This window comes from Achroia grisella, unplaced genomic scaffold, assembly GCF_030625045.1.
Source record: "Achroia grisella isolate CSIRO2021 unplaced genomic scaffold, CSIRO_AGI_Agris_v1 utg783, whole genome shotgun sequence".
In the NCBI taxonomy this organism is placed as follows: Eukaryota; Metazoa; Arthropoda; class Insecta; order Lepidoptera; family Pyralidae; genus Achroia; species Achroia grisella.
The window spans coordinates 558253-581657 of record NW_026713023.1 but is presented as its reverse complement, the minus strand read 5'-3'; the positions used below and the strand labels follow the sequence as shown (position 1 = coordinate 581657).

General features: G+C 32.6%; 1 protein-coding gene across 1 annotated transcript in view; it reads left to right on the top strand.

Moving 5' to 3' along the window:
• LOC131851426 (phospholipid phosphatase 2-like) overlaps positions 1-23405 on the top strand; it is a 52193-nt gene that overhangs the window by 13437 nt on the left and 15351 nt on the right. The window contains exon 2 of the mRNA XM_059201923.1: positions 6100-6196. Coding sequence (XP_059057906.1) covers positions 6100-6196 — 97 coding nt within the window. The remainder of the gene's footprint in view (positions 1-6099; positions 6197-23405) is intronic.

Genomic DNA, 23405 nt, shown 5'->3' with positions numbered 1-23405 from the left:
TACAGTGTAATTAAGTGACAAATTAATTTTTAAATTACAATAATATTATTGCAAATTAGTGAGATGGTGCAGCGAAACTCTGCAATGCGTACTAGCATAGAAGGGCTGAAAAGAATGACATCCATCCATCGTCATGTCGAGGTAATTATATAATTACAACTTATCTAATAAAGATAATTATGATAATATAATGGCCTCAGTGGTCCAGCGGCTAGCGTACCGCTTTACTGCCTATAGTCGTGAGTTCGTCGAGAATTAGTGTTTGTAATTGGTGACGGGGCTCCAGTAGAGGATGATAAGATAAGTTTGAGGTCAGGTCAGTACGCCTATCGTGGCAAATTCACCAGTTTAGACGCTGATTTCCAGGGGGAGCCACGTGGAAGTCAACCTGACATGGTACATTGCTAGCCATTGCTATCATTAATTCTTTAGTACCCATTACCAACAATCATTTTCCCCTCCCTATTTATTATTCATTCATTCATTCATAATTTAAGGGCTACGCTCTTGTTGAAGCTCTTGCTACTTTCCGCGATCTTCCATCATGCTCTTTAATTGTTGATACGACACGACTCCCGTTTTGTTCTTAATTTGTTTGATGTAGCTGTGCCTTGGTCTTCCCCTCCTCCTCAGTCCTTCTACATTTCCCTCAATAATAATTAATCATCGTGCCATATCTAGTGTCCCAACATTTTTCCTCGTCTATTTTGTATTGTGTTCAATATCTGCCTTTTTTCTTTTACCCTGTGTTGTACTTCTTCGTTTCTTACTTTATCCTTCCAGCTAATTATTTCCATACTTTCCATAATATCTATTATTCATAGTGTTAATAATCAGTAAAAATACGATGACTTTTCACAAAACGTATAGATAACGTTATCAACGATCTGAATCATATTGGATCAACCCAATCTATGACTACAGTCAGTACTAATAGAGAGACATATTTAAAAACACGTGTGTTCGTGTGTATATATTTTTTTAACGTGAAATTAATAATGAGGTACATGGATTCTATAGAAACGGAACATCCGGTAAATGAATATAATTATTAATTATTATTATTTGAAGGCCTCGGTGGTATAGCGGTTTAGCACACCGCTTTACTTTGTGGTCGCGGGTTCGATTCCATGCACCGTGGAAAGTGGAAACATTTGTATTCGTGACTGTTTGAATTCCTGTGGGTGTTTTCTATGCAATATATATATGTATATAGTTACTAATTATTAATTTAACAGAAATTAATTTTGTATATGTTTTTTGTAACTATCTACTCGCCCCGGCTTCGCTCGGGTGTACATATATTATACATATAAACCTTCTTCTTGAATCAATTCATCTATCTATCTGATTAAAATAACCGTCTCAAAATCCGTTGCGTAGTCTGATGGGACCGATGAACCGACCGAAACGACGTCCTGAGCCGAGGTTCGAACCCCTAGCGGTGCCCTCAGACTAAAGTCGTATCCGTCAGGCGGGAGTTGGCCTTCAGCCGCTCCATAAGTCCTTCCGCGGTTTTGGAGTGCCATCTGCACTCGCCCCCTAACGTCCGGTGAAGCTGTAAAGGCCAGCTGCGGCCAACAGCATTAGAGTCCGAAAAAAAATCTGTTGCGTAGTTTTAAAGATATAAGCATACATAGGGACGAACAGACAGCGACAGTGACTTTATTTTATACTATGTAATGATGATGATGATTAAATCACTGCAATTATACAATCGTACGTAAGACATAACAGGTACTTAGCAACAAGAATACTTATTTTAAATGTGATGGATTACAGTTTTTCTTCTTAAGTCAATGTGCTAACAGATGCCCTCAGACGTGTTATATAGCTATATATAATTCATCCGTGTATATATATATATATAATGTACACATACACATCATTACACATACATATCATTTGTACATAATATATTTGAAGCCCGAACCTAGCTTGAGGTAACCCGCTAACCACAAAAGCGAATTTATAATGTATTTACCTTTAATGGGATATGAAGGCCTCTGTGGTCTAGCGGTTTAGAACACCGCTGTAGTTCCAATGGTTGCCGATTCAATTCAATTCAGCACAAACATTTGTATTTATGAGTATGATTGTTTGTATCGGTCTGGGTGTTTCCTATGTATTTATATAATGTATTTATTTATATCAGGATGACGGCCTCAGTGATCTAGTGGTATAGGACACCGCTATGCTTCGGATGGTCGTGGATACAATTTAATTAGGTACAATCATTTGTATTCATGAGTATGAGTGTTTGTATCAGTCTGGGTGTTTTCTATCCATATTATGTACGTATTTACAAAATATATATATATATTTATATCAGTAAGTATTTATATCATGATTGTCTGCGCTAACGGTTTACATATAAAGATGAGCATGAGGTCAAGTTTAGCCCATCGTGATAAATTCACCAGGAATTTAACGCGATGGTTTCCAGGGGGAACCGCGTGGAGGTCTGATATGGTACATTGCTAGCAATGGGGTCAACAGTCCACATTACTAACAATCCCCTTTCCCCCTTGTACAGTGGGACTAGATGGCTCTGAGTTTATTGTCCAGAGTTATTTATTTATATCAGTTGCTTAATACCAATAACACAAGCTCTGTTTACCGTGGGACTAGATGGTGCTGTGTTAATTGTCCAGGGTTGTTTATTTATATCAGCTGTCTAGTACCAATAACAAATATTCAGCTTAGCTTGGAAATAGATGGCGCTATGAGAGTTGTCCACAGATATACCACCACCACAGATATGGTAAACCGCTAGACCATACCCCTATGGTCTAGCGGTTTACCACACCGATTTATATATCTGTGGACAACTCACACAGCGCCATCTAGTTCCAAGCTAGGCAGAGTTTGTGTTATTGGTACTAGACAACTAAGGCCGTCAAATAATCTCATTATAATAATATAAACGCGCAAGTTTGTGAATATGAATGGATGTTTGTTACTCTTTCACGCAAAAACTACTGAACGGATTTTGATATAACTTTACAGTATAGCTTATACATCAGAATAACATGTAACGCGAGTACATGTATTATATATGTATATATAATTTCCTCTGAAATCACTCTATCTGTTTATAAAAACCGCTTTAAAATCCGTTGCGTAGTTTTAGAGATTTAAGCATACATAGGGACAGACAGCGACAGAGATTTTATTTTATATTATGTAATGATGATTATTCATATTATATATAGGTATATAATACATGTACACGCGTGCGAAGCCGGGGCGAATAGCTAGTAGTCTATAAATTTCACGCAAGTGAAAATGCGGGCACAGCTAGTACATTTATACATAGAGGCGTTGTTGTAAAATGTTAATTAAGGGTTTAAAAGGCAGCACTACTCCCAAGTTCCTCGGCTCCAATGAGCGGTAATGCATAAGTCATTAGAACTTTACAGACCGGCGACTTTTTGTCGCCACGCAACTCTGTTACTATTTTTACTATTACACAAATACAATTTAATATACGGAGTCATGTATGCGTCAATACGGGATATAACTAAGCGTATATCAAACATACAAGTATACAAGTGTATTTTAGAACCGTACACCGTACAGACTGGCGACTTTTTGTCGCCATGCAATTCTGTTACTATTTTTACTATTGCACAAATACAATTTAATACGGAGGTTAAGAGTCATGTATGCGTCAATACGGGATATAACTAAGCGTATATCAAACATACAAGTATACAAGTGTATTTTGTTATTAAATATTTTCTTCCTAACTTTATAAACGTGTTGTTATATTTGTATCAGTTATTTTAACTCTATGGTTTCTGTAGATTGACAGATCTGTATCTGTATAAAATATGAATATAAATAATTGTTAGAAACAGTATTTTATTAGTCCACTATTTGACGGCCCCCGTGATCTGGCGATTAACTTCCGAAGGTCGCGGGTTCAATCCTTGCACGGCACAAACATTTGTATTAATTAGTATAACGGTTTCTATCGGTCTGGGTGTTTTCTGTATATATTATGTATGTATTTGTAAAAAAAAATCTATGTATTAATGTCAGTTGTTTAGTATCCATAATACAAGCTCTGCTCAGCTTGGGACTAGATGGCGCTGTGTGAATTGTCCTGAAAATTTATATTATATTATAATACCATTTTATTACATATTTTATATTATTTCTATAACCATTCAAACTGCTCTAAAATTTTTTTCTTATATACTTTATTATAGTTATATATAACAGGATAATATTGCAATTATTATTCATCATTTATTTTGTTAAAATGGAAAATAATATTTGCCACAAATATGTACATATGTATTTACGGTAGGTATATGTGTTATTAATATATTTAATGTATATTTATATAATTTGATAACATAGTACTTTATAAAGTAACAACCTTACTTCAGATAACTTAACGGCCTGGGTGGTCTATTAGTTAAGATCGCATTACTTCCGATGGTCGCAAATTCTATTCTTTACACGGTACAAATACTTCTATTCATATATATTTTCTGTGTATACAATGTATGAATTTTCAAATAATGTGTCTGTCTATGAATTGTCTAGTACCCATAATACATGATCTGCTTAGCTTGGTACCTGTGTAGATGGCGCTGTGTGAATTATCCAAATATATTATTATTATTCATTGAATGTATTTATTTCTGATTACATTATTGATAAATAGGTTTAAATATAAATAAAATATGATTAGATAACATCAATTTCCTAGTGCTTCATTACAATCAGATAAAAGCCTATCTAACTACAATAACACTACGCTATAGAGATTGTATGTATTATTATTATTAATATAATATAAATACATATATAAAACACTTTACACAGCACCATCTAGTCTCAACTGATATAAATACATATATAAAATTATTTTTGTAAATACATACATAATCTAAATATATGTATATAACTCAAAGGTGACTGACTGACATAGTCATCTATCAACGCACAGCCCAAACCACTGGACGGATCGGACTGAAATTTGGTATGCAGGTAGATGTTATCACGTAGGCATCCGCTAAGAAAGGATTTTATATTATTCTATAGGGATAAAATAGGGGATGAATGTTTGTATGAAACTTTGTCAATTTTAAATCGATCAGGCTGAGACTTTGCATGCATAAAGCTACTATGACGTAGGCATCCCCTAAGAAAGGATTTTGATAAATTCCACCCCTAAGGGGATAAATTAACGCGAGCGAAGGCGCGGGCAAAAGCTAGTACATAATATACATCAAGCACCCATACCGATACAAACAATCATACTCATGAATACAAATGTTTGTATTGTACGACGAAATGAATCCGCGGAAGGCTGGCGAAGTGGTAAACCGTTAGACCATTTTGGACGTCAAAATAAATTAATAAATTATTGACTATAAAATCGCATGCGACTAATTAATCGCCAATCTGTACGATGTTAATCGATCGAGCCCTTCGCAAGAAGGTCGGCGCGACCTTGGTACAGCGACCTTCAGGTTCCCCGTCAAGGGCGACCTTTACTATCAACTGAAGGTCCATTTGAAGGCTATTGACCTTCGATAACTACAATAAAGCTTTACCTATGTCTAACAAGAATATAAGCTTGAAACTGTTACACTGACAGCAGTAGTTGAGTTCTAGCCAGCAAAGTACATTTTAAGTGGATTGTAAGTAATGTGGACTGATGATCCCATTGCTAACAATGTACCATCTCAGGTTGATATCCACGCGGTAACCTCTGGAAACCATTATGATAAATTTCTGGTGACTATAACATGATGGGCTAACTGACCTGACCCTGACCTCATGCACATCTTATCATCCTCCACTGGTGCACCGCTAGTGTAAGATGTTAGCGTCATACCTTTCTATTATTATTCAATAAAAAAATCATTTTTCACGACCATTTTTCCAAGTGGTTTCCATTGGAAACCTATCAAACCTGTGTAGCCTCTAGGTTTCACGGTTAATTATATTGGACCTACCCGATATGCACACATTTTATAAAAATCGGTCAAGCCGGTTAGACGGAGTTTTGTTACAAAAACTGTAACAATTGTGTTTTTTTTACATTATTTATATTATTCTTCTGTTTTCTTACAGAGACGAGACTTGGAATCACAGCAGACACCATCAACTACGAGTCACAGGAGATTTTGGAAGTGGAGATTATTCTGTGATATTCCCCTACTAATAATTAGTGAGTCATTTTTTTTTAATTAATTGGATTTTGATAATGGAATGGTGCACCCATTCATGCGCTAACGGTATACGCTGGCGGGGAACCAGTAGAGAATGAGCATGAGGTCAGGTCAGTTAACCCATCGTGACAAATTCACTAGGAATTTATCGGGATGGTTTCCAGGGGGAACTGCGTGGAGGTCAACCTGACACAGCGCCATCTAGTCCCACGGTAAGCAGAGTTTGTGTTATGGGTACTTGGTACTAGACAACTGATATAAATACTTAATTATTTTTTTTTTTAATACATAATATACATAGAAAACAACCAGACTGATACAAAAAATGATATTCACGAATACAAATGTTTGTACCGTGCTAGGAATCGAACCCGCAATAATTGGAAATAAGTCGGTGTGATAAACCGCTGGACCACCGAGGCCGTCAATCATAATGACAGTGACAACTCTTAAAACAGTGTTTATTTATTCTATGTTTATAAGTAAAGGACCAAAACATTATCAGTCTGAACAAAATAAAATGTAACAAAGTTTTTCAATGTACACGCGTGAGTTGAAGTGACGCACATTAATGGTGTAGGGTTCTCGACTAAACCTTTATAATCTATAAAAAAAACTTATTTTTTTATAATGTTATGGTGTAGCCGTCTTCGCTAGCTGTTTACGCTGGCAGGGCACCAGTGGAGAATGATAAGATGAGAATGAGATCAGATCAGCAAACCTTGCACTTTGGCAAATGTCAATTTACCACGACAGCTTCCAGGGGGAACCGCGTGATGGTCAACCTAACTTGGTACATTGCTAACAATGGGGTTATTAGTCCACATTAATCATCATCATCATCATCTCAGCCCGGAAGACGCCCACTGAACTGAACAAAGGCCTTTCTATTAATATGTTTTCGAATGATCAGCAAAAACTATAAAACAAAAAGCATACTTGATTATTTGATCAGGTTTCATTAACAAAATACCTACTTTAGGTATTAAAATAATAACTATTTCAATGTTGAATATATAAGCATTCTTGTACAGAGATAAATAAGATATTTCATATAAACTTACTCAATTCTATAACCATCTAAACAATACCGGAGATTTTCTATCAACTTTAAGTACGGAACCATAAGAGCGTGTTCGACTCACACTTGCCCAGATTTTTTAATACTGCGATTGCGGGTATTCTGCCATATTTAGCCCCATGGAGTCCACATGTGTCTTCTGTCACATGTTATCCGACCGCGCAAGTAAAAGGGGCAAGATGTTTTTTAACTTTTTTCGTCAACGCACGCCGGCACCGTCAAACGCATGTGATTACGATAAAAACATCGTTAATGATTTTAAACAGATTCTAAAACGTTTTTGTAGATTTACACCATACATGGTTATTAGCTATGATAATGTAGTGGTGCACCCGCCTGCGCTAACGGTTTACGCTGGCGGGGCACCAGTATCCATTATCATCCATTAAAAAAAACCTCAAGACTTTTTACTGTTTACCTCTAAATTGATATTCAATTTCACTTATTTCAGCCACCAAGCAGCTTTCTTTGTAAGCTGTGTTTCAACTTTACATGTACATATTTCGTATATATCCTAATTCTAATCATCCATCATCCACGAGTTACATCAAAAGCTCGTCTTACTATATTATAAATGCTAAAGTTCGTTGTGGATTATGGATGGGTCGATGTTTATTACTCATTCACGCAGAAACTACTGAACAGATTTTTATGGAACTTTTCAGTAATATAGCGTATACATCAGAATAACACATAAGTTATAATTCAAATAAAAAGATATTATGTAAATTGGGCGAAATACTATGATAAATGTGTATAGTTAGATTTCAGAGTTGAAAATTCACATTTTTGAAGATCGGACCCTCTGGAAAGCATCTTTATATTATACTATTAGTGTAGGCACGTGTACCATTCCATCATCACATGTATGAGTATTTTGCATTATCACATAGTTAGTATATTTTATAACTATTAATGAAAGATCATTAAACATGTTACTAATGAGATAAGAAAAAAGCCATGCTTCCTTAATCATTTAAATTATAGTCTCCCGCTGCGACATACATAATTCAAACATGACTTCTTCAATTTTGAATATCAATTGGTTTTTATTTTTACATATCAAAAAATAATTACGTACAATCTGTAGAAAATAATTTTAATTGCGTTTATGAAATATGCCGGTGTATGTTGTATTCACCCTGTTTCGTATTTTATAATCGAATATTTATAGAATGTCGATTATATCTTGACTCGATTAAAGGCATCATAATCTGATCGGGCGAGTAATCGATAGTTGATATGTAGAGTTACTCCGAATAGTACCCAAACAACCTTGTCAGTAAAACATGCGATATGTTCGTGTGTTGCAGGCTACGAATACTATCATGCTCAGAGCTCAATAAGTAACATTAATTTTATTAAATTTTAATTTTTGTTATATATGTATTGATAAATCTGCATATATTGCCAAACTGAAAAGGAAACGCCACTACACATCCTATGTGGTTGTAGCCCACTCATGCAAAAACGTAATATACCCTTTGGAAAGTTCACACTCTACCCTGAGGAGATAAAAACCATCGCTCCTTAGAATATCCTTCAAATCTTGTTCCTGACAGGTCTAGGCAGCGAACTCTGAAAAAGGGCGAGCACAATAGTTCCATGTAGCTCGCAGTGCTATGTCCAAGCACCTGTTCATAGCCCAAACCCCCCAATAAAAAAATGTATATATTGGTAAAAATGCAAAATAATGTGGAATAGACTGTAGATTGTATTTTTTACTGCAAGCTCTACTTAGTTTGAGAGTAGATGACGTTTGAAATTAAAAATAGCCTTTATATTTATTATTAGGTATTTTTATATTTAAGAAAAATACTTCTTAATTATAAAAATACTTATTTTGAAAATAGAACGTCGAATACAGGCGACGATATTGTTTTGTTTTATTTATTTTTCTTTACATAGTCTTTTTTATTCAGTTTCCATAGCGTCACCAATAAATAAAAATAGCCTTTAAATATCTTAAAAATGAAATTCCTTAATTTGAAAATAGAACGTAGAATACAGAGCGACGATATTGTTTCGTTTTTTTCTTTACATAATTTTTTTTATTCATAGTTTCTATAGCGTCGCCAATAAATAAAATAGTGTCGCCTTTAAATATCTTATACTGAAATTCCTTAATTTGAAAATGGAACATCGAAAATAGAGCGACGATATGGTTTTGTTTTTTTTATTTATTATAACCTGTATATTTTCCAAAGTGTTCGCAATAAATAAAGATAGCATTTAAATAACTTAAAAATGCAATTCCTCAATTTGAAAATGGAACGTCGAACATTGAGCAACTATGTTTCTTTTTATAAAATTATTATACACGTTGTTCTCGAACATTCCAAGATAACGAACATACATCAAGTGAACAAAATGATCTTTTTTTTATTTCATTATAATTACAACATGCAATATTCCTGCACTGAGCAAAGGCTTGTGTGAGAATTGATTAGCTGAGCTTGCGACTTCGTAGCCGACTATTTTTTGGTTGTAAACTGATTGGACCACCACTAATTTTATTATGTTTACCACTAATTTTAACCAAATCGGTTAAACCGTGTCTAATATTGCTTTCCATGGACGACGAGATGTAATATTATGTTATCTGTGGTTATAGCAATCCTTCCTGAAGAACCATAGGAATAGTTTTTCTTACATATTTAACATCTAGTGATCAGTTATATTTTTATATTTCGTTTTTATAATATGTAAGTTTATATGTTGATAAAGTTAAACGAATGCAGGACGCATTCGTTTAATGCCTGGCGTCATAGTTTATTAATAGATCACTTTAATATAATAATAAAAAATTTATCAAGTTCAAAACATGTAGATGTACAAATACACTGAATCATAACATGATTCAGTGTTGGCAACTCGGAAAAAAATTATTTAAATAATGACATATAATTATTAAATGTTTGAATGTATATAAATAATTATTCATACAACAATATAATATTGTGAAGCTATAAATACTTATTCTTCGCTGACAATATTGTGTATAACTGTATTTATATACAATTGATGACTCGGAGTCGTTCAAATCTAGTTTAGATTCCAATACAAATAGCGCCATCTATTGGTGAGTAGCAAAAATAAAATCAACGTCAACTATTATTTATCGGTAAATTTACATTTTGAATTAACAAAATCTTTTTAGTGGTCATTATTATTATTTATTATTATGTAAAATAGACAAATACTGTTACAATATTTATTTATCTATAAATATCTATTATCAGAGATAGACTTTGTAAAGTCATTCTTATATTTAAACGAGATTTAACACAAATAATTTTACAGTAAATAAATGTACATATTTACCTCTCTTGAGGTGTTGCCATAAAATTACGTGTTAAAATCCGTTTAAACATACTAATGTTGTGTACTAAACGCGCTCCGGATCGCACGGGTACATATATCTACATACATATAAACCTTCCTCTTCAAACACTATATCTGTCGCTAAAAATTATCATTAAAATCCGTTGCATAATTTAAAAAATCTAAACTAACAGGCAGCTGAAGCTACTTTTATTATACTATCTAAAGATATATTGACATAAAATAATAATGAGTTTTTATACCCAAAAAGATAATTAATGAATGTTATATTTTTTATTACATTATTAACTAGCTACTCGCCCCGGCTTCGCGCGGGTGTACCTGTAATATATATATAAACCTTACTATCTACTAAAAAAACCGCTTCAAAATCCGTTGAGTAGTTTTAAAGCATACATAGGGATAGGACGGTCAGACAGCGACAGCAACTTTGTTTTATACTATGTTATTATTTATCATTGTAATATCCAAAAATATCAATATAGATATATAACATTTCCAACAAGCTTAATTAACAATATATTATATAGGTATATAATATATATATATATATATATATATATATATATATCCCCTTGGGCACTTTGTGGCTCAGACGTGCCGTATAGGTAGTTTTTTGTTGATCCTTTTTCACTTGTTGATCCGGAGGCCTTTTGTTGATCTAATGCCAGATGACCATATATAAATGTTGATCCCTTTTGAGCCACAACTGTCACGACGAGTAATAATAATAATTAAGCGATTTATACACGATTTTATACAAATCCACCTTTTTGGCATACGACCACTTCTTGATCCAATTCAAACGGGCCAATCAGGGTGCAGCATTTGCCAAGGGCTTCCTCATTGGCACGTTTGGGCTACTACATTATGGCTACAGTAACTTAATAATGTCTAGCTAGTATTTCAAGAATAATAGTCTATCTAATCTAAATATTTATTGAAATCAGTCTGGAGTAACGTGACTCCAGATCAAAACTCAATACTTGTTATTTTTTGGACGGGAATTTTTCCTTTTGTAACAACGTTACTGAGCGAATGAAGAGAAGACGTAACGGCGGATCCAGGGGGGAGCGTCATGGAGGTCTTGGGAGTCATGGGGGGTCATGACTCTCCCCCCTCTTAGCCCAGGACTTAGGTAGACCACTAATTGAACTAAAAAATAATGAAACAGCTAAATTTTTTGCACGATCGGAGTGTTGGTGCAGTGGTATTAATTATAATTAAACATTGTTACTTAAAATATAACACTTAAAGTACTATAACACTAAAAGCAAAATAAGTCTTATCAAAATACTTTTTCAAAATAAATTACCCTTTGAGTTTTTGTCCAAACCTCAGATATTTTATTTATTTTAGGTATATCAATCATTACATAGTATAGTATAGTATAGTATAAAACAAAGTCGCTGTCGCATCTAACAAGTACATAAATAAAGAAAGAAAACTTTTTGGCTCTGAATATATTTCAAAAATCAATTACTTGTGTTAATCAATTTATATACTCGTTCTTATTTCATAATACTTGTTTTGATCCGAATATATACAGATACCGTAACGGTCTATTAATTATGAATTTATTATACCTAACCTAGGTATTTTATTTTGACGAAACTCCGTGTAGTAGTAGTATCCGATAAGGGTATGCGAACCCTAAGTATTATTTCAAAATGACCAGTAATTTCGAAGAATTAAGCCTTTGAATTTTGAATTTTGATTTTAATAAGCCTTTGAATCAACTTACCAAACGGACGCTCAAGGTTCGATTCCCGCCACCGATTTTTTTCGTCTTTATTCTAATTTTAAATTAACTATTTTAATAATTAAATGAATTTAATCGAACAAAACGTTGTTAAGTATTCAATTAATTTTAATTTACATTACCTATTGTACTTTCTAAATTGTAAAGCAGCTAACAATTATAGTAAGATCTTATAAATAACTAACACAACAAGTAAAACATTTTAAATGTATTTTCTTTATTATTACAAATATTTTTTATGCATAATATAATAGTTAATATCACTTACAATTAATTTAATACTTAACAACGATTTTATCGATTAAATTCATTTAAATATAACCCATAAATGTATAAATATTATATATAAATAAATACATAATGATCTGATAATCAAATTATAAGTACAGTCTCAAATTGAAAGTAAGAAAAACAGAAAATATAGAGAGAACTATAGGGATATAACAGAAAGATGTGAAAAATGGAGAAGGACAGTAAAAAAGTTACAAATTTAAATAATGTTGCCACAATTTCTGTTTAAATGAATTTATTACATTATTATATATATTAGGCATACGACTAGCCTTATGACTGTTACTTTTTTTTAATCTATACATCTATACATGTAAATAAAATTGGAGTGTCTGTTTGCAATATTGAAATAACCGTTTTTACTACTTGCATATGAATATAAATACGGTACATACACCAAAATAATATATTTTACAAGTTTTGTCTGTCTGTCTGTCTGTTTGTTCCGGCTAATCTCTGAAATAGCTGGACCGATTTCGACGGGATTTTTTTTGGCAGGTAGCTGATTTATAAGGAGTAACTTAGGTTACTTTTATTTTAGAAAAATAAAGTTAAATTCCACGCGGACGAAGTCGCGGGAACAGCTTGTTTTTAATAAAAACATCTTTTTTGTGGTACTTGAGAATGTTGAAGCCTGTTGTTTGTAATATTGAAATAACCGTTTTTTACTACTTGCATATGAATATAAATACGGTACATACACCAAAATAACATATTTTACAATTTTTGTCTGTCTGTCTGTTTGTTCCGGCTAATCTCTGAAATGGCTGGACTGATTTTGACGGGACTTTTTTTGGCAGGTAGCTGATGTAATAAGGCTACTACCTAGTAACTTAGGCTACTTTTATTTTAGAAAAATAAAGTTAAAAACCACGTGGACGAAGTCGCGGGAACAGCTAGTGTATAATATGTTAGAGATACCTACGTGTTTTTTTATTGATGACTAGCTGTACACGGGATTTCGTCCGTGTTGAATTTAACTTTATTTTTCTAAAATATAAGAAGTTAAATTCCACGCGGACGAAGTCGCGTGTACAGCTAGTTGTCGGTAGTCTAGCGATTTAGCTAGCACACTGCTTTGATTCCTGCTTGGTGGTCGAGGGTTCGATTCCTCGCACGCTGCAAACATTTGTATTCATGAGTATGATTGTTTGTAACGGTCTGGGTGTTTTCTATGTATAGATAATATATATGTATTTACGAAAAAAAATCTTTGTATTTATATCAGTACCCATAACATAATCTTCAGCTAGCTTAACTTGGGTCTAGATGAAGCTGTGTGAATTGTCCTGAGATTACTATTATTACTATAATAAATCTTTTCAAATCAGCCGAAATTTATTTTTGCCATAATACGTGCTGTTACCATGTGATAATATTACGTACGTACTTATTGAACTATTAACTTATTATTAAATTATTAACTATTTATACTGTTTTAAATGTGATGCGTTCATTATTTATATTTCATTTGAATTAAAGACAAATGTATATATATATATATATATACATTTATATAAACTTGCACACTTAGTTCATCCAGCCACGATCCGTAGATATTGCTGATTCCACTGTCTCTCTCTTTCTACCACTATCTTTGTATTCTAATATGCGATGTTGCCGTTCCGGCCGAGACCATGCGTTGTTGCCAAATGTATTCGTCGATAGTAGTAGATACTCGATATATATTTTTTCAACAATTTCCTGCAATAGTGAATCCGTATCAGCAAATTTTTTTAAATGCACAAAGATTTTTTGGCTCTGAATATATTTAAAAATCATTTACTTGTGTGTTGATGAATTTATATACTAGTACATGAAGTACCTAATACTTGTTTTGATTTGAATAGGTAGCGATATTATGAATTTATTATACGTAATCTAAAGATTTTGACGAAATAAAAGTAATTAGTTATCTGTTAACCTTGACTTCATGCTGGCACCAGTATTATCAGATGATGAACATACTCTTCGAAAACTTACAGCAGAAATATCGTGTTTGGACTCATTAGATAGGTCTCGATGAATAGAGTTTAAAAAACTTAAAATAAATGGTAAATTAGAAATAATGTATAAATACCCCTTACGTAAAATTCAACCACTTTAAACTTAATAATAATAATAATTAGGAAAAGAGAAAAGCTATACATGCACTGAAAGTAATTGATGCCTTCCACACAATATTTTCAGTATTAAACAACTCTGTTTGTTCAGTAAAAGTGTAAATACACTGGTAACCTTTAATCATATTTTATATGCAAACATTACATATACAAACCCTAAAGTTTTATTTCAGAATAGCCAGTAGTTTTCAAGAAATAAGTCTTTGAAATTGTACGTGTAACTTATATATATACTAGTTTTTTCACCACAACAAACAACACCAATATGGCCTAGTTAGTAGTTTACCTGTGTACCAATTAATAATAATAGTAATCTCAGGACAATTCACACAGCTTCATCTAGACCCAAGTTAAGCTAGCTGAAGATTATGTTATGGGTACTAGACAACTGATATAAATACAAAGATTTTTTTCGTAAATACATATATATTATCTATACATAGAAAACACCCAGACCGTTACAAACAATCCTACTCATGAATACAAATGTTTGCAGCGTGCGAGGAATCGAACCCTCGACCACCAAGCAGGAATCAAAGCAGTGTGCTAAATCGCTAGACTACCGACAACTAGCTGTACACGCGACTTCGTCCGCGTGGAATTTAACTTCTTATGTTTTAGAAAAATAAAGTGAAATTCCACACGGACGAAATCCCGTGTACAGCTAGTCATCAATAAAAAAACACGTAGGTATCTCTAATATATTATACACTAGCTGTTCCCGCGACTTCGTCCACGTGGTTTATAACTTGATTTTTCTAAAATAAAAGTAGCCTAAGTTACTCCTTATTACATCAGCTACCTGCCAAAAAAAAGTCCCGTCAAAATCGGTCCAGCCATTTCAGAGATTAGCTGGAACAAACAGACAGACGGACAAAAATTGTAAAATATGTTATTTTGGTGTATGTACCGTATTTATATTCATATGCAAGTAGTAAAAAACGATTATTTCAATATTACAAACAACAGGCTTCAACATTCTCAAGTACCACAAAAAAGATGTTTTTTCTATCAAATAAACCGTTTTTATTAAAAACAAGCTGTTCCCGCGACTTCGTCCGCGTGGAATTTAACTTTATTTTTCTAAAATAAAAGTAGCCTAAGTTACTCCTTATAAATCAGCTACCTGCCAAAAAAAGTACCGTCAAAATCAGTCCAGCCATTTCAGAGATTAGCCGGAACAAACAGACCGACAGACAGACAGACAAAAATCATAAAAATTGTTATTTTGGTATATGTACCTTATATATATTCATATGCATGTAGTAAAAAACGGTTATTTCAGTATTACAAACAGACACTCCAATTTTATTTATATGTATAGATGTATAGATTATTATTTATTTATTTATTTATTCATCCAAAATAATACAAATTGTGTAGGATAACGTAATAGTAACATTACAGTAAAATTTTGTCAACAACATAATAGCAACTTAAATATTAAATCTCGGTATATCTATAGACTAGCTGGCCCCAGCGACTTCGTCCGCGTGAAATTTTATTTTATTTTTCTAAAATAACAGTAGCGTAAGTTAATCCTTATTGCATCAGCTACTTGCCAAAAAAAGTCCCGTCAAAATCGGTCCAGCTATTTCAGAGATTAGCCGGAACAAACAGACAGACAGACAGACAAAACTTGTAAAATATGTTATTTTGGTGTATGTACCGTATTTATATTCATATGCAAGTAGTAAAAAACGGTTATTTCAATATTACAAACAGACACTCCAATTTTATTTACATGTATAGATGAATAGATTAAAAAAAGTAACAGTCATAAGGCTAGTCGTATGCCTAATATATATAACAATGTAATAAATTCATTTAAACAGAAATTGCGGGAACATTATTTAAATTTGTAACTTTTTTACTGTCCTCCTTTTTTCACATCTTTCTGTTATATCCCTATAGTTCTCTCTATATTTTCTGTTTTTCTTACTTTCAATTTGAGACTGTACTTATAATTTGATTATCGGATCATTATGTATTTATTTATACATTTATGGGTTATATATTTATGTATGTATATTGTTATTTTTTTTATAGAAATGTATATTTTGCTTATCTTTATTATCTTTCGCTGCACCACTCATGGTTGCCTGGTAAATAACGCGGCAAGATATTAAGTCCGCCACATGTACAAATTTTTTTGTGCATTAAAGTTAAATAAATAAAAAATACAATACTGTTTAATGAAAATGCGTATTGTCTAGTGCTTAGAGATGTATCAAAATAAGGTCAACAAAAAAGTCCGTGATGGTATATGTCTATCTCTCAAGGATAACCAACAATAACCATTTTTTATCTTTTACATTTTACGGGAATTTTTTTTATCGTATGTTTCCCTTAAAATCATGTAAACTATGCTATTATGTCGTAATCTAAAGAAATAATAATATTTTATAGTGAAATATTCACTATAAAATAGTAATGTAAGTAGCAATGTAATTCGTTACGCGCGAATCAGCTGTTATAAGGTCAAAGGTCGGTGCACCCCGCGTATTTGATAAATAGTGCTTCTCTGGATGTCTTTAAGAGAAAATGGCAGTATGTACGTGTATATGTACAAGTCCTTAAGTGTTAGTTTTTCAAATGTACAATAAAGAATAAATATTTTTAAGTACAGTACTTACGTACATTAATATAATACCTACTTTTTACTTGTATCTATTGTCATCAAAATTAAATTATAAGTTCTTAACTTGACCACGACTATGTGACCCTCTCTTGGCGCCAAAACGAGTGAAAAAATGAACAGCATACGACGACGACGCAGTACCAATAGAGTGGAGCAACTGCTTATTCAGTTTTATTCAACTATTTAGTCCCTCCACCGTTACAATGAATGGAGGCGGATATTAGAATGTATGTAGCATTGCGAATATAAAATATCTAGATTAGGTATAATAAATTCATAATTGATAGGCCGTTACGGTATCAGAGCCAAAAAGTCTTCTTTCTTTGTTTATGTACTGTTAGATGCGACAGCGACTTTGTTTTATACTACACTATGTAATGATTGATATACCTAAAATAAATAAAATATCTGAGGTTTAGACAAAAATTCAAAAGGTACTTTATTTTGAAAAAGTATTCTGAAAATACCTATTTTGCATTTAGTATTTGAAATACAAAACACAAAACTATTTTTGTTTTTAGAGTGACATTTCTATGAATTCACTGTCGATAGCGAGCGGTGGGATGGAAAAAGATAACCGTTTATAAAAATATAATAAATAACCCTGGACAATTAACACAGACTGATACTGAACTGATATAAATAGATATTTTTATTTTGTAAATACATATATAATATACATATAAAACACCCAGACCGATGAAAACAATCGATGACCGATGAGTACAAATGTTTGCACCGTGCGAGAAATCGAACCCGCGACCATCGGATGTAAAGCGGTGTGACCACCGAGGCAATCGAAATATATGAATAATCTTATGAATTTAATTTATTCTAATTTGTTTGTGTGCGTGGGGTGCGGTGTACGGTCCCCCCTGCCTCCCCCCTGCCTCCACCGTTGCTGGAGCTTGCATGTATGGAACATTGCGAATATAAAATATCTAGATTAGTAAATTCATAGTTGATAGACCGTTACGGTATCTATATATATTCGGATTAAAATAAGTATCGCAGTAAGGACCAGTATATAAAGTGATCAACACAATTAATTGATTTTTTAAATATATATACAGAGCCAAAAAGTCTTTGTGTATTCAAAAAATATCTAATTTGTTTGTGTACGCGGGGTGCGGTGTACGGTGCAGGGGGGACCCTGTCTCCACCGTTGCTGGAGCTTGCATGTATGGAGCATTGCGAATATAAAATATCTACATTAGTAAATTAATAAAGTCATAATTGATAGACCGTTACGGTATCTATATATATTCGGATGAGAGTAAGTATCGCCGTAAGGACGAGTATATAAAGTGATCAACATAATTAATTGATTTTTGGAATATATTCAGAGCCAAAAAGTCTTTGTGTATACCAAAAATTTAGCCGTTCGGAGCCATTCAGTCACGAATTATTAGTAAAAAAAGTGTCGAGTATATCGTACTATCGACGAATATATATGGCCGCATCGCAAAATAGAATGCGACGTTGCCATACCGCCTGAGATATACGCGATAGGTGTGAAGTTATTCAGTGCAAAAGGTGGAATCGGCAAGTGTTTCGCTTGTGGCGTGATCAACAAAGTGCCCAAAGAGGTGTTTATATATATATATATATATATATATATATATATATATATATATATATATATAATATATATATATATATATATAATGAATATATTCCAAAAATCAATTAATTATGTTGATCACTTTATATACTCGTCCTTACTGCGATACTTATTTACATCCGAATATATATAGATACCGTAACGGTCTATCAATTATGAATTTATTAATTTACTAATGTAGATATTTTATATTCGCAATGCTCCATACATGCAAGCTCCAGCAACGGTGGAGGCAGGGTCCCCCCTGCACCGTACACCGCACCCCGCGCACACAAACAAATTAGATATTTTTTGAATACACAAAGACTTTTTGGCTCTGTATATATATTTCAAAAATCAGTTAATTGTGTTGATCACTTTATATACTGGTCCTTACTGCGATACTTATTTTAATCCGAATATATATAGATACCGTAACGGTCTATCAATTATGAATTTACTAATCTAGATATTTTATATTCGCAATGCTCCATACATGCAAGCTCCAGCAACGGTGGAGGCAGGGGGAGCACCGTACACCGCACCCCGCGCACACAAACAAATTAGAATAAATTAAATTCATAAGATTATTTATATATTTCGACTGCCTCGGTGGTCACACCGCTTTACATCCGATGGTCGCGGGTTCGATTTCTCGCACGGTGCAAACATTTGTACTCATCGGTCATCGATTGTTTTCATCGGTCTGGGTGTTTTATATGTATATTATATATGTATTTACAAAATAAAAATCTCTATTTATATCAGTTCAGTATCAGTCTGTCTTATTTGTCCAGGGCTATTTATTATATTTTTATAAACGGTTATCTTTTTCCATCGCACCGCTCGCTATCGACAGTGAATTCATAGAAATGTCACTCTAAAAACAAAAATAGTTTTGTGTTTTGTATTTCAAATACTAAATGCAAAATAGGTATTTTCAAAATACTTTTTCAAAATAAAGTACCTTTTGAATTTTTGTCCAAACCTCAGATATTTTATTTATTTTAGGTATATCAATCATTACATAGTAATATAAAAACAAAGTCGCTGTCGCATCTAACAGTACATAAACAAAGAAAGAAGACTTTGGCTCTGATACCGTAACGGCCTATGAATTATGAATTTATTATACCTAATCTAGATATTTTATATTCGCAATGCTACGTACATTGTAATATCCGCCTGCATTCATTGTAACGGAGGAGGGACTAAATAGTTGAATAAAACTGAATAAGCAGTTGCTCCACTCTATAGGTACTGCGTCGTCGTCGTATGCTGTTCATTTTTTCACTCGTTTTGGCGCCAAGAGAGGGTCACATAGTCGTGATCAAGTTAAGAACTTATAATTTAATTTTGATAACAATAGATACAAGTAAAAAGTAGGTATTATATTAATGTACGTAAGTACTGTACTTAAAAATATTTATTCTTTATTGTACATTTGAAAAACTTAATACTTAAGGACTTGTGTGTGACATATACACGTACATACTGCCATTTTCTCTTAAAGACATCCAGAGAAGCACTATTTATCGAATACGCGGGGTGCACCGACCTTTGACCTTATAACACCTGATTCGCGCGTAACGAATTACATTGCTACTTTTTGGTATTTTATAGTGGATATTTCACTATAAAATATTATTATTTCTTTAGATTATGACATAATAACATAGTTTACATGATTTTAAGGGAAACATACGATAAAAAAAATCCCGTAAAATGTAAAAGATAAAAAATGGTTATTGTTGGTTATCCTTAAGACATCTCAAAGCACTAGACAATACGCATTTTCATTAAACAGTATTGTATTTTTTTTATTTCTTTAACTTTAATGCACAAAAAATTTGTACATGTGGCGGACTTAATATTTTGCCGCGTTATTTACCAGGCAACCATGAGTGGTGCAGCGAAAGATTATTGGCGGTGCACTAATATAAATAAGAAATGTCAAAAAAAGATTTATAAAGATAATAAAGATAAGCAAAATATACATTTCTATAACAATATACATACATAAATATATATGTAAATATAACCCATAAATGTATAAATAAATACATAATGATCCGATAATCAAATTATAAGTACAGTCTCAAATTGAAAGTAAGAAAAACAGAAAATATAGAGAGAATTATAGGCATATAACAGAAAGATGTGAAAAAAGGAGAAGGACAGTAAAAAAGTTACAAATTTAAATAACGTTCCCGCAATTTCTGTTTAAATGAATTTATTACATTATTATATATATTAGGCATACGACTAGCCTTATGACTGTTACTTTTTTTTTAATCTATACATCTATACATGTAAATAAAATTGGAGTGTCTGTTTGCAATATTGAAATAACCGTTTTTACTACTTGCATATGAATATAAATACGGTATACACCAAAATAACATATTTTACAAGTTTTGTCTGTCTGTCTGTCTGTCTGTTTGTTCCGGCTAATCTCTGAAATAGCTGGACCGATTTTGACGGGACTTTTTTTGGCAAGTAGCTGATGTAATAAGGAGTAACTTACGCTACTGTTATTTTAGAAAAATAAAATAAAATTTCACGCGGACGAAGTCGCTGGGGCCAGCTAGTCTATAGATATACCGAGATTTAATATTTAAGTTGCTATTATGTTGTTGACAAAATTTTACTGTAATGTTACTATTACGTTATCTTACACAATTTGTATTATTTTGGATGAATAAATAAATAAATAAATAATAATCTATACATCTATACATTTAATAAAAATTGGAGTGTCTGTTTGTAATATTGAAATAACCGTTTTTTACTACATGCATATGAATATATATAAGGTACATATACCAAAATAACAATTTTTATAATTTTTGTCTGTCTGTCTGTCGGTCTGTTTGTTCCGGCTAATCTCTGAAATGGCTGGACCGATTTTGACGGTACTTTTTTTGGCAGGTAGCTGATTTATAAGGAGTAACTTAGGCTACTTTTATTTTAGAAAAATAAAGTTAAATTCCACGCGGACGAAGTCGCGGGAACAGCTTGTTTTTAATAAAAACGGTTTATTTGATAGAAAAAACATCTTTTTTGTGGTACATGAGAATGTTGAAGCCTGTTGTTTGTAATATTGAAATAACCGTTTCTTACTACATGCATATGAATATAAATACGGTACATACACCAAAATAACATATTTTACAATTTTTGTCTGTCTGTCTGTTTGTTCCGGCTAATCTCTGAAATGGCTGGACCGATTTTGACGGGACTTTTTTTGGCAGGTAGCTGATGTAATAAGGAGTAACTTAGGCTACTTTTATTTTAGAAAAATAAAGTTAAAAACCACGTGGACGAAGTCGCGGGAACAGCTAATGTATAATATATTAGAGATACCTACGTGTTTTTTTATCGATGACTAGCTGTACACGGGATTTCGTCCGTGTTGAATTTAACTTTATTTTTCTAAAATATAAGAAGTTAAATTCCACGCGGACGAAGTCGCGTGTACAGCTAGTTGTCGGTAGTCTAGCGATTTAGCTAGCACACTGCTTTGATTCCTGCTTGGTGGTCGAGGGTTCGATTCCTCGCACGCTGCAAACATTTGTATTCATGAGTATGATTGTTTGTAACGGTCTGGGTGTTTTCTATGTATAGATAATATATATGTATTTACGAAAAAAATCTTTGTATTTATATCAGTACTCATAACATAATCTTCAGCTAGCTTAACTTGGGTCTAGATGAAGCTGTGTGAATTGTCCTGAGATTACTATTATTACTATAATAAATCTTTTCAAATCAGCCGATGTTTATTTTTGCCATAATACGTGCTGTTACCATGTGATAATATTACGTACGTACTTATTAAACTATTAACTTATTATTAAATTGTTTGTAACGATCTGGGTGTTTTCTATGTATAGATAATATATATGTATTTACGAAAAAATTCTTTGTATTTATATCAGTTGTCTAGTACCCATAACATAATCTTCAGCTAGCTTAACTTGGGTCTAGATGAAGCTGTGTGAATTGTCCTGAGATTACTATTATTATTAATTGGTACACAGGTAAACTACTAACTAGGCCATATTGGTGTTGTTTGTTATGGTGAAAAAACTAGTATATATATAAGTTACACGTACAATTTCAAAGACTTATTTCTTGAAAACTACTGGCTATTCTGAAATAAAACTTTAGGGTTTGTATATGTAATGTTTGCATATAAAATATGATTAAAGGTTACCAGTGTATTTACACTTTTACTGAACAAACAGAGTAGTTTAATACTGAAAATATTGTGTGGAAGGCATCAATTACTTTCAGTGCATGTATAGCTTTTCTCTTTTCCTAATTATTATTATTATTAAGTTTAAAGTGGTTGAATTT